The 12,578-nt window shown below is 46.0% G+C and overlaps 1 protein-coding gene across 3 annotated transcripts in view; it reads right to left on the reverse strand.

The window, feature by feature from the left end:
• MAP2K4 (mitogen-activated protein kinase kinase 4) overlaps positions 1-12,578 on the reverse strand; it is a 90,227-nt gene that overhangs the window by 34,592 nt on the left and 43,057 nt on the right. For 2 of the 3 annotated variants that reach the window (XM_055723578.1, XM_014284600.2), the window contains exon 3: positions 3,475-3,649. In XM_055723578.1, coding sequence (XP_055579553.1) covers positions 3,475-3,649 — 175 coding nt within the window. Of the gene's footprint in view, positions 1-3,474; positions 3,650-9,615; positions 9,712-12,578 lie in introns of all 3 variants that reach the window. The other variant, XM_055723574.1, reaches the window with a different exon arrangement.

A 12,578-nucleotide genomic window follows, 5' to 3' on the forward strand; every position in this document is an offset into this window, starting at 1 on the left:
CGCTGCAGCTGCCAGGATCCATACGCTGCCTGGTAAGGTCAAAACACATCAAAAGGAAAAATGAAAGAAAACAGTGCCTCCACCGGCAGATCAAAAGTAATTTCCATGATATTTCAGCACTCAGGAATTATTTTCCTGCAGTGGTAAGAAATATAGGCAGGAAGCAAACAGGCTGTGCTTGGGCAGCTCGGGGGGTCCCAGGGCAGCAGGTGTGGGTGGGCTCCGCAGCAGCGGTGCCACATGTGCCAAGGGGGGAGAAAGCAGAAGGCTAAGCAAAACCATGCTTCAAGGAACCAAAGACTGCTCCCTGTGCAAAGGCATGACAAGCTAGAAGAAGCCAGAGGAAGGAGCTCAGAACAGGATTTGAGGGGATGCAGGCTGCGTAGGCTGAGAGGTGAGCAGTATGAACGCCCAGAGGCACCAGGCTGCTTTAGCACAGCAGGTGCTGCCATCAGCCACAGAAAGACTCCAGCACGGGGGGAAAGAGCAACATTTCACATTGCATGCTTATAGAACAAGAAGGATTTGAATCTGTCCACAGCAGAAGGGGCTGACAAGCCACAAGGGGTGCAGCCTGGTCAGGGCAGCTGAAAACAGGACTTGGCCCTTCCAGGAGTAGGGTAGGAAGATACCTGACTGCGCTGGAAATTTGCAGCCGTGGTAGTAGAAATCTGGGTAGTGGTGGTGAAGGATGGAGGAGCAGCTGGGGGAGGCCCCCATACCAATTTTCTCTGCATCTAATTAGCAGCTTCTGGAGCCATTGCTAGTGAAACACAACTTTTTAGAACAGACGACAACTTTTGGCTTGCCGTCACCATAAAGCTATTTCCTACTGCTGAATGTCCTTCCAAGGATGATTTGTCTGCTGCACCAATGCTGCTCTTAGGGAAGCACAGGAGAGGGACAGCAGCACCACCAAATAACCAGAGACACGGGCTTTGCAATCCAGCCAGCTGCAGGGCAGCACTCCTGATGCCCGCACAAAGCATGGTGCCGCGCCAAGGAGCTGCAAGCAGGTGTCACTGAGATTGTAGCCAAGGCCTCAAATCGCTAGTCTGGCACGTTTTCTTCTCAAACCACCATTCCCCTTCTCAGCCTTCTCTTCCAGAAGGGCATTATGTTGAAGGAGAAGAAAACAAGTTGGAGTTCCTGCCTGTAGAGCAAGGAGAGACCACGGAGAGGAGCTGTTCTCCCTGAAGGCAGGCAGGGAGCTGGGGCTTCAGAAGCCATCAGGACACCACAGGGAGGTGGGAGACAGAGCAGAAGGCGGACAGTCCCAAACACAGATGGCCTGTAGGGCAGACTTAGAGCAGGAGCAGGGAGATTAATGTGCAACCTCAGCAACCAAAAGCAACAGCAATCTAGCAAAGAAAAGGCTGAGTAGTTTGGGATGAACTATTCACTAGACCAAGACCAACCCTGTCCTGAAACCTCATCTCCAATAACCACACCATCCAATCTGTGGAACAGCTGCTGCTGCCTCAGAGACCTCACTTACTGTTCCACCCACAGGTCTGTCTTTGCTTGGTTTACTGTTTGATCCCCACTGGGAAAAACAGAACAGTCCCTTACACTCACATTTTAGAAATTATGTGGTTGCCCAGACACTCCAACCTTCCTCCTGGAGGCCCAGCCATGCCTGCCCCAGGGGAGTGGGTTCAGAGAAAAGAAGGTGGCACCATTCCAGCCCACAGTTTTGATATTTCAAAGTTTAGACACTGTAAACCTAACAGGGTTTGTTTGTTTAAAAGCGAGCCCCCAAGCCCAGCACCCCCCTGAGGCTCAGACCACCTCTCCTCCTTTGGGAAAGCCAGTTCAACATGCTGTGCAGCGTCACCTCCAACCCTGTGCTTCAAGAACACAGCACTGCTGCCTTCTGCCTCTCGGATGGGAGCTGTACCTGCACCACGGACCCTTCACACTGACAGGGTTATCACCCTACAACACTACCAGCCCTTGTGCAAACGCAGTCTGGGACAACAAAATTTCTGTGCCAGCAGACACATCTCCTTCTCAATAATGTTAGCTAATCCAACAAAGCACTCTTCCCAGCACAGCTTTACCCACTGCAGGGCTTCGGGAAAAAAGCCACTCAGCCAGAGGTATGCCTTTTTCTCACCTGTGGTTATCATCATCACAGTAGCAAAGCTAGAGCTGCCCAGGTGACACCCCTTGGGTTTGAGGAGCTGGGAGTCACATCACAGCACTACCTCAGCAGTTTTCAACCTGTCATCTGCAAACTCCATCTAAAAGTTCCACCAAAGGCAACTGAGAGAAACAAGTCTTTAGCTACGGGCAGTCTCTAGCTCCACTGGAGACTTTTAGGGATTCAAAACCAGGCTGAAACACCACTGCATGGTGATCCAAAACACTCAGACCTGGCCAGCGACGCCACCTCTGTGAGAAAGTCAATATTTAGTGAAGAAAACCAAAGGACGGTGGTTACTCCAGTAACCTGACACACTACGGACAAGTAAATTATAGTCACAGCAGCTAGAGTCAGGGCTGAGGCACATCTGCCTGGCACGTGAGAACAGCAGGAGTGAACGTTTCCAGATCAGATCAGGGAATATTTCAAAGAAGACAGAGATTTGGAAAAGGAGCAAGACTGTTACATAGCTCACTGCTATGCTTTCATGGGAGCTATGGGAGCACTTACAGTTGATATCACCAAGTTAAAAGACTGACGTAGTTTGCTGCCAGCCCACAGCAAGCACAGAAAAGGGGGGGGAGAGAGAGAGAATGGCTGCCGCCCACCTCAACAGACAAGCAGCTCCTCAAAGATGCCCAGGCAGCAGCACTGCTGTGGCAAGACAAAGATTACTCCACATTGCCCAGCTGGGAAATGAGGTTGCATACTGTATCTGGTTTTCTAGTGAGTCTTTGGGTAGTATAAGGTAGAAAATGGACAGTCCAGAAGACTGCTACGCTTTCCACCTCCACAGCAGGTCCAGCATGGCAAGCACAAAGCAAAAGATGCTCCGTTACACATCAGCCAGAGCAAAACACTCCCTAAAAGATGTCTGCTCCATTCCAGCTCCTCCTGGTGAGGCTATACCATGGCACATGCTTACATAAAAAGCAAATTTTAAGTCACTACCTTATTTCACAGAAGACACCGAGAAGCCTCAGAAGATACCAACTTGCGCCTACCACCAGCCTAGGCTGTATCTGAACCAGTGACCCAGAGGTGAAAGGCCCATGCCCCGTTATCGGTCTCCAGAGACATGTGATCCCCTCAAAACAGTAGGTTCCTGACAGGCATTTTCAAAAGGGCACAAGCAGTTATGAGAGCTTCACAAATCACTTGACAATATGCCCATTATACAATGTATTTTCAGCAAATAGCAGCCTTTACACTGGAAATAAATAGAAAAGAGCAGTAGATGGGTGCTAGATGGAAGAACATTAATTCTCCATCACATTTCATCCCTAATGGACTGAAGTACAAATGTAAGTATGGGCATCACCTACTTTAACTGCCATAATTTGCCCACTTGGTTTGTGGACCATTTTGTTGACAGAACCATAAGCGCCTCGTCCAATTTCTCCAAGGTCTTTCAAGTCCTCTGCTGTAAAATCCCAATGTTGTTCAGGGGAAATCTTCAATTTTCCTGATGATTCAATGCTGTGTGTTCTCAGTCTCTCTCTGTCAAAAATATTGGGAAGCAATTTTTCCACATTTTAAATAGTCTGTAAATTTCTCTTTTCAGCACTTGATTAAACATTAGAAGAGAGGGGTTCACAAAGGCTACAGCAACAATCTGACTCCACGAAGGATTTTGGTTGGGGTGGGGGGTGCAGGGGTAAGGGAAAATGTTAAATCAAAAATGACATACACTTGCCCACAGCTTCAATTAAGGATAAGTTTCTCCAGCTGCGGCTTAAAATTCAATGTGTCTCATATAGTAGAGTCATTCTAATCACTCATTCACACAGTTCTTTCTGCTTTGTACAAAATACATCAGGCCTCAAACAGGATCTGGTATCATGCAGAACCAAGAGCCTGAAGAGCACTCCCCAGCCCCATCTCCCCAAAGCTTCTGCTGCTCTACACCACCACGCTCCCAGCAGCTGTCTGCCTTCTAGCTGGGCTTCTATGCAACACGGGGAAGCTCTTCTGTGGGAATCAAGGGGACTTTAGAAAGAGTTTGCTCTTAATGGAAAACTGCAACTTAAAAAAACCCAAACGTTTTAGGTCATCATTTAATTTATATTAAAAAAAATAAAATAAAGATCCAGTAATTTATATTTATAAAAACCAAGTTGTTGTGACATAAGAAAACAAAACCTGCCTGTTCAAGTGTGTCTTTGCTAAACACCTAAATTAACATTCTCAGGCAAACACTGTCCCTACTAAAACCACCAGGACCTGTCCAGGTAAGGAGCAGACCAATGCTCAAAATTTGTAGGACAGAAGAATTCAACAGTTGCTTTAAGGTACCCCTAGTTACTCATTCAAATGCAGCAATGCCATCACTGAATTAGTAGGAAATGCACAAGTATTTTCAACACTTTTCATCTTCAAATGCCATGCAAATTTTCAGGTTTTCTTTAATTAATTAGCTGGTTCACACTTCTTGGGTCATAAAGTAAGCCAAAAGCTTGAATTTCCCACTTTCAAGTAGCATTAACAGCATTAAAGACAGTTCCCACTGCAGGGCACACCCATCTCACGCAGACATGAAAGCACACAGGTTCTTCTGACCACCCTGTGCATGAGGGAGATTCTGTCAAACTCATCCCAGGGACTCCAAGCACTTCTCTTGGGGATTTGATTAAGCCACCGCTTGCTCACCCAGGGTCCAGCCCAACGAGCAGAACATACATGAAATATTCTACCAAATACATACAGCTTGTTGAGTTTATCAGCCAGAGGAATAAACACATGATGGCCAATTCCACACTGATAAATGCAGTCGTTTGTCCAGCAGCAGCTGCCAACGCTACCCAGCTGGATGTGATGGAGGACCCATCACAACCTCCACTGGGTTTTATTTGGAACTTGGGTTTTGCGAGGGCAATGAGGTTACGTCCAAAGGTCAACTGACTGGAGGAGCTACGGTTCAAACGGCTTAATCTGTGGCACTTTGGTTCAGTGCTTCCCAGGCTTCAAGCAGCTGCATGTCCCGCAGCCATGAGCCAGCTGCTGCAAGCCTGGCTGAGCAGCTCCTCTCACCACTGGGCTGCAATGCCCTGGTCCCCCCTGCTCTCCAGCCTGCCCAGCCTGAGGCTCTCACTCTGCTGCTCCCTGCAGCAGGCTCTCCACTGCCCTTAGGAACAATTCGGGAAACCTACCACTAGTGCTACAATACAGCACAGATGTGACGGACACAGCAGCCCGCGCAGCAGAGGTCACACCCCTTCGTTAGCACTAATAGCATATCTTTGAGCTTCTGTACATAATAAAACACTGTATTGAGTAGGGTTCTCCATGGAATTTGCTTACTAAAAAGCAAAGAATGAAAATAAGGCAGTAAAATGACCAAAAGAAAAAAACAAACCCAAACCAAAAAACAAACAAAACGGAGGGAAAAAAAAGAAAAGAAACATGATCTCCAGACTTGCCAGCTGTCTTGCAGGCAGCTTATGTTGGAAGCTGCATGAATTAGTTACTATCTAACTGCTCAATCATCCTATTTTGTCACTGCCATAAAAATAGTTCTTCTTTCGAAGGAAGAAGGTAGGTGAGAAGCTTGGTGCCAAGGAAGCACCAGCAAACAGGCGTTTCCTGCCTGCCTCCTGCCAGCTGGTGGGCAGGAAGAAGCATGACCATTGAGAACTACATCTTGTTCAAAAAGGCATGGGAAAAAAGGCAGAGGTGCTACCAGGAGGGTGAAATGTAAGGTTTGATTTTCTGAGCAAACCCTTTCTGTCTCTGGTTTCAAAACAACATTTCACATTGAAGTTCTCAGAGTTAAAAAATTTAAATGCTGATGTGATTTGTTCAGATAAGGCAGTCAAACCCAGCTCCACTCTTCCCTCTGCCTGTTTCTTTTCCCAGGAAACTTTGCTTTTCTTACCCTACGTCAGAAGATAAAGCAAATTTGAATTCATTATGTCCTTGTTACACAAGAAGCCTGTTTCTCCCCAGCTGTAGCATGAAAGCAGATCTGTGCCATTGTTCCCGCAGCTGCAGGATGGGTGGTTCGAGCAGCCGGGAAGAAGATGTGAGCTAGGAAATACCCGGCCGCCGGTCTGCACCAAGTGCCCTGCGCAGCTGGACTCGGGCGCAGAGCAGCGGAGCCCCAGGGGTTTGGATTGAGATGTGCTGTCACCATCCACCCACAAAACCTCACGTGCTGCAGCTTAATTTGGCTTAATTTCCATTATGTATTTATGATGCCATCTGCCTTGTATTGCAATCACAGTTCCTACTTATCTTTTTTCAAATACCCAGGGAAACGGCCATATACACAAATGACAAGTTTGACAGTGTGACAGACATTTTAATATAGGTTTTGCTTGTTCAGCTGATTTGTCACGTGTAAACAACGCAGTTTTCCTTTCAGCAGCATGGTCTATCTTAAGAGTCAGTAACTGGAATGCAATGATGACTTTCAGCATCAAAAATCTACATTTTATATTAGGATTTTTCCAGCGTAAGTCAAAATGACAAGGGATTTCCATGCCAAGAAAGCAGCTCAAAAACCTCAAATCTAGAACATAGACACTTTGCACTGAGATAAAATGGGCATTTTCTGATGTAAAACCGAGGGAGGCAATAAGAAGAAATAAATCATCAGTGCACTACACCTATTACTAGATTTGCACTGCTGCAGATACACGAGGACTTAAATCCACAGGGCAGACATGCCCCCAAGCATACAAAGCGCCTGCATAAACCCTGCGCTGCGCTGGACACAACGGCCTGCTTCAGGACACAGGAGGGTGACCACACAAAGCGGTGCCTGGCGAAGGTGAGAGGTGACCGTGCCCAGCCCTGCGGCTGCACCCGCTGCCACCCCCCTCCCTCCCCCCAGCGCTCGCACAGGCGCAGGCGGGCACCCCGGTTCTACGCCGTGCAACCCACAGCTCCCAAAGGCTAGGGATGCGGGGCAAAATTGGGCACGTAGTCTCCAAATTACCAGCATGTGTAAAATAGATTACTGCAGATTAACAGAAAAAAAATTGCAATAAGCAGCTAGAGGGCTAGATACCCCTCAAACATTCAGAAGAAGCATTTTCAAATGCACCGTAGGGACTATAGCTCCTGACACTTGTGCTGGACTTGAGCCTCCAGCTCCCCACCTGGCTGCTGGGAGGTTTTAAAAGGAAAAAAAAAAAAAAAAACCAAAAAAAACCCCCAACAAACAAAAGAGGCGTAGGCAGCTGCTCCAAGGGCAACAATGTATCACAACTGGCAACAATGTATCACAACTGGCAACAATGTATTGGCAGTGTAGCAATGCTATGTAGCAACAATGTATCAATAATGTAGCAATGACATGCGGGGACAATGTAGAAACAATGTAGCCATAATATGTAGCAACACTGTAGCAACAATGTAGCAATGAGAGAGTTATATAGCAACAATGGGGCAACAATGGGGCAACAATGGGGCAAGGCTGTAGGGTGTCTGGCGCAGGGGTTACTGTGGGGTCCCAGCAGTCACCCGAGGGCTCCCGGCACCAGCCAGCCCACAGCCCCCGCTGGTCGCCCCCTCCCACCCGGCGCAGGGCTCAGACCCACGCGGGCTGGGGCTGCCCACTGCCAGCCCGGTGACCAAGCCCCTGCCACAGCCACAGGCCCAGGTTCTTCTCCTGGGAAGAACCATGAAGAGCACTGGGAAGATCTCGGACAGGCTGTGTTAGTTCCCCTCGCCCTGCTGTTAGCACCAAACTGCAGGGAGGCCAAAACTTTTTAAAACAAGCGCTTCCTTGGCACAAAAAACAAAAAAGGAAGACTAGGGAGAGAGCAGAGAAAAGTTGGTGGATTTTTTTTAAGCAAAAATGAAAGTTATCAGACATGAAGCAAGGCCAGAAAGATGCTGTAGTAGCTACCTAACTCCTCTTTTCTTTAGTTCGGTAGGAGTTCTGCAGGACTCAGCCCCAGGCTGAGGTATCTGACATGACAATTGACATGAACCAACCAGCTCTGCAGAGTCAAAGACCCCAGCGAAGCAGCTGCGCTCCACCGGCCTGCGTAGTGCTGCTGGATTCTTCTAGGAAGTCTCTCATTAAGGCTCCTTTTTACACCACGTTAATAAGAACATATTCTACTTCTCCACAAGTTTGGTAAAACGCTGCTCAGCACAATGGGACTTTAGAAACTGATTTGTGGTCAATCAGCCAAAGGAATGCTAAAATGTAAATCCTAACAAAAAAGCTTCCATGCAAACCGCAGGGGTTTAATAACACTGTGCACGGCTCTACGTTCAGAGTAAAAACACAGCTTGTGGCTCTGGCTAACATGTTTCTACCAAGTCTGTCAAACAGCTTAGAGAGGCTGCAATGCTTCTGTCTCGTTGCCTGTGTTACTCATAAAACAGTTTTCAGACCCTGCAGGCTACCACTAATGAAGTAGCAACCCTACTTTAAATTTCACTGGAGAAAGTCTCCAAAAGAAATGTTCCACTTTTTTTCCTAGAGGGCTGCAAATGGTGGGGCCCTCACAAATCATTCGGATTCTCATGAGAATAAGAATAATACATCCAATAAGGGGATGGGCAACAGCGCCCTTGCAAGAGGGGCAGCACTACATCAGTTTTGCTCTGACCTATGTAAGTTGTCCTGAGGCTTAGTTACATTTAATAACAAATTCCTACGCATGAATAAGAGATACAGAAAACGTGTCAAAGGCATTTAAATTACTTGGGTTTGTACCTCTTACCTACACAGACTGAAAGCCAAAGTACACTTGCTCCCCTTCACCATGACCAAGTGGCAGAAATTCTCCCTATCGTTGCTCTGGATTTCTACGCTTTCCAAAACGTTAAAATAAAGCTATTAACAAAAGTATGGAAGATTGCACAGCCCCTTCCACAGCCCTCAAGACTTGGTCTAGCACACACTCAAGGCTGCAAAGAATCTCCCTGACTTCAACGGTGTTTGGCTGAGGCTTTTAAAATGTCAATATTTTGTATGAAGCTCCCCTGGTAAACTACTGAGTTACAATGGATTTTGATTAACCCTGCCCTTGACACGGAGGAAACCGCTCGATTCCTCGTGGCGAAGCCTGTGCCAAATTTAACTGAGCATATTCATCTCAAACTCATTTTGATTTGGACATGAGCCAGACTGCAGCACAATCACTGAACCCACCACAGCTAAGTATTTAAAGCTTACACTGGATTCAAGCATTTCAGCATAGTACCAGAAAAAACGGAGCTAATTAATTTAAATAACCCTCCTGAGAATGCTGACTCTTTTCCTGAAACATTATGCCTTTGCAGGAAACAGAGACATGAGCACATCTGTAAGAATCAACAAAAGAACCCAAATACCCACTTTAAATAATTTGCCAACTGATACTGAGATGCCACATCATTATCATTACACAAAAGTCACTCAGTGGAATGACACTATTTCTGAGACAAATTCCATTAATTTAATAGATGCCATTTTTGCGGGTATGGAAAATATTTCACAATGGCTAACAGACAGTTAAGCTTACTGTAGCCTGCTGGAAAGTTTCTGGATGAGGTCCGCTTCTCTCCTTTTGAAACTGAATGGGACAATGTGATTACTACCCAGGGTTGCTTGTGTATCACTTCAGCCAGGAAAAGTTGTGAAAATGACAGGAAAACATGGTGCTGTTATCACATGACACAATAACGTACAACACAATACTCAGCTAGTCACACTACCCATGGAGTGCTCAGTGTAGATGTCAGTGTGCTACACATTCTTCTTCCAAATTTTGCCTAAGCGACCTTCCCTCACTGGAAGCAAAGCCACATCTGATGATTTGAACTGCATTTTAATATATTAAATTGTAAAAATTTGGTTTTCTTACAGCAACAGCAATTATTATTTCCAACTGTATTATTGCTATGATTAGAAACATGAATAATTGCATTCAACTTACTAACCAAATACCTGTATGTTAGTGACATGCTGTTTCCTTGAGACACATTGACCATCACTGCTCTGTTTTTCTTCTGGTCTCTAAAGCAGAACTTATTAAATTTTTTTTTAAAAAAAAGTATCTAGCTTTCATCCTGAATCCACCAATCTAGGACTGGTGGTGTCTCCCAGGGAGGCTTGTCGTTCACCTTACACCCTCTCCTAACGAGTAAGTTTGCATGACTTGAAAAATTACATCCTTTCTTACTGCCTCCAGAGCCACACAACTGACTGATAAATGAAGGTTAATTACTACTCTGTATTACAAGACTTATCCAAGAACAAAAATCAGGTTCTGGATCTCCGAGTCCCTCAAGCTGTCCAGCTTCAGAGATCTCCATTTCCAGTGTGAGGGCCTGTTATCTCAGAATGGTTCCAGTAGCTTGGGCAAGACGGGGTCCTGCTAAGCACTTTGTGGAGGGCACACAGACAACAAGCGCACAGGTGCTTGTACAAACGCCCACAGCAGCTACCTGCAAATGGTCAGCAACGCAAACTCAACAGTTTCGCTCAGCTCCTTTGGAAACACTGGAGGTAGATAATGAGCATTGTTATTACAAGTACAGGAAACATTTTTGTTTCAACTACTCTAACAAGCAACTTTTCTAATTTAAACTTCTGTATGTCATAAAATTCCAGTCCTAGTCCAGGAAAGCTAAAAGCCCTCCAACTTCTTCTCCTTTGGGATTTATTTTCTATTTGGGATTAAATGAAAACAACCTTGGGCTGCACAACAGCCTGAAATAACCTGAAATTCACTGCCAAGAATGCACCCGGCGGTACTTTTCTTTCTGTAGCAGACAAGGACAGATGGGAGTCAAAGAAATCGCCTAACCGCAAGACAGAGATTGCTTTCTCAGAGATGCAGCTATCATAAACACGGTGACCAAAGGAGAGCTCATGACAAGACCAAGCAGACCAAGTGTGACATATTTTTAAAGCATCCCTTCTCTAAGACGTAAGACTCTACAGGCCAGTGAAAGCAGCTGCCTGTTGAAGGTCCCCATGCTCCATGGTGTAGTAGCATGGTGAGATTTTAAACGTCGGTCTCCTCCGAGGTAGCTGTGCGGCGCAGAGTTTTCTCCACTGACTCTCAGGAGCCAAGAGGTGACTGTCGGTAAGGTCTCTTACAGAAAATTAAGGATGCTGTAAGGAGTTAGGCCCCAGAGTCACCTTTCCCATCCTTCACTAGTATGAAATGACCACCTAGAACATCAGAGAGACAAAACAAACCCAACTGGATCATAGAGAAATCCCCACATTCCTCAGAGAGGACAACCGCCTTCACGCTGCTGTAGCAAGACGTATTTCAAACAATCACCTTCAGCTGATCCACGCTTGTCGCTGCAAAGGCATCAGTGACACTGGGCACGAAAGACCGATTGCTCATCCAGATTTACTCCAAGCATATTTTACAAAGGAGGGAATTAAAACAGTCTCAAGGAGAAGACTGTTTAGGGTCACCATAATCCACTGTAGACTCAGCCATTTGCTCTCTCTTTTCTGAGGTTTCCCAAACTGGGAAGACCTTCCTGGGAGGCAAGAACATCCACCAGAACCTCAGAGATGATGTCTGTAGTTTTCACCAACATAACATACCACAAATCAAATTAATCCAAGTCCTTTTCAGAAGTCATTCCTCAAACAAGCAGAAGGGCAAAATCAATTCAGCCCTGCAGGCCAACCCCCACCTCCATCACGTCCATCCAACCCACCACAATGTCCTTCCCATGATCTCTGTACAGCAGCTCTTTTTCCTGGGTCGCATCCTATTCATTCAGTCCAGACGTCCTCCATGGTGCACACTGAAAGTCACTCATTTATGCAAAGGACGAAAACAACAGAAGTTGTTGACAATGACCTGAGGGGTCAAAGCAGTCTCCAAATCTGCAGACCCTCCTCTCTTTATTCTCCGTTTCTTCATGTGTACAGAAGTCAAAAGGGATGATTGATTCCTTCAGTTTGAACCCACAAAGCTGAAGAGTTGGCTCACTTCTCCATAGCCAGGGTAAAATTAAAGATATTTTACTACGAGGTGGTGATTAATGTCTGAAGAGATAAAAGATGTACTCTGATGAAATGCAGTGTGATCCTGAGTATGCAGAACAGCAAGGAGCGAAGTTTATTCCTCTACCAGCAATGGCAGTTTCTTGGGGTTTCCTGAAGAAATATGGTTTGCAAGGTCCACATCTGGAAACACAGGGTTCAAGTCCAACTTAAGTCACAGATGTGACTACTGGTGGTCCATACATAAAATCCTTTCTGACATTTCTGTATGTCACACAAAGAAGAAAAATACCTGAACCTGACCATCCCAGATTAATCGGAATCCAACAGTGACAGCCACTTCGGGTCAGAAACCAGATACACCATCTGCACAATACAGCAGACACCAATCCTACACGCAGGCACCAAGCCAGACCACTGTGTAAGCAATCTCCCACTTTGTTACTTGCAAACAATCACTGAACAACATATTTATCCAAAAAATGGGCAGAGACCAAACCCGTG

Source organism: Falco cherrug, chromosome 1, assembly GCF_023634085.1.
Source record: "Falco cherrug isolate bFalChe1 chromosome 1, bFalChe1.pri, whole genome shotgun sequence".
NCBI classification, from domain to species: domain Eukaryota; kingdom Metazoa; phylum Chordata; class Aves; order Falconiformes; family Falconidae; genus Falco; species Falco cherrug.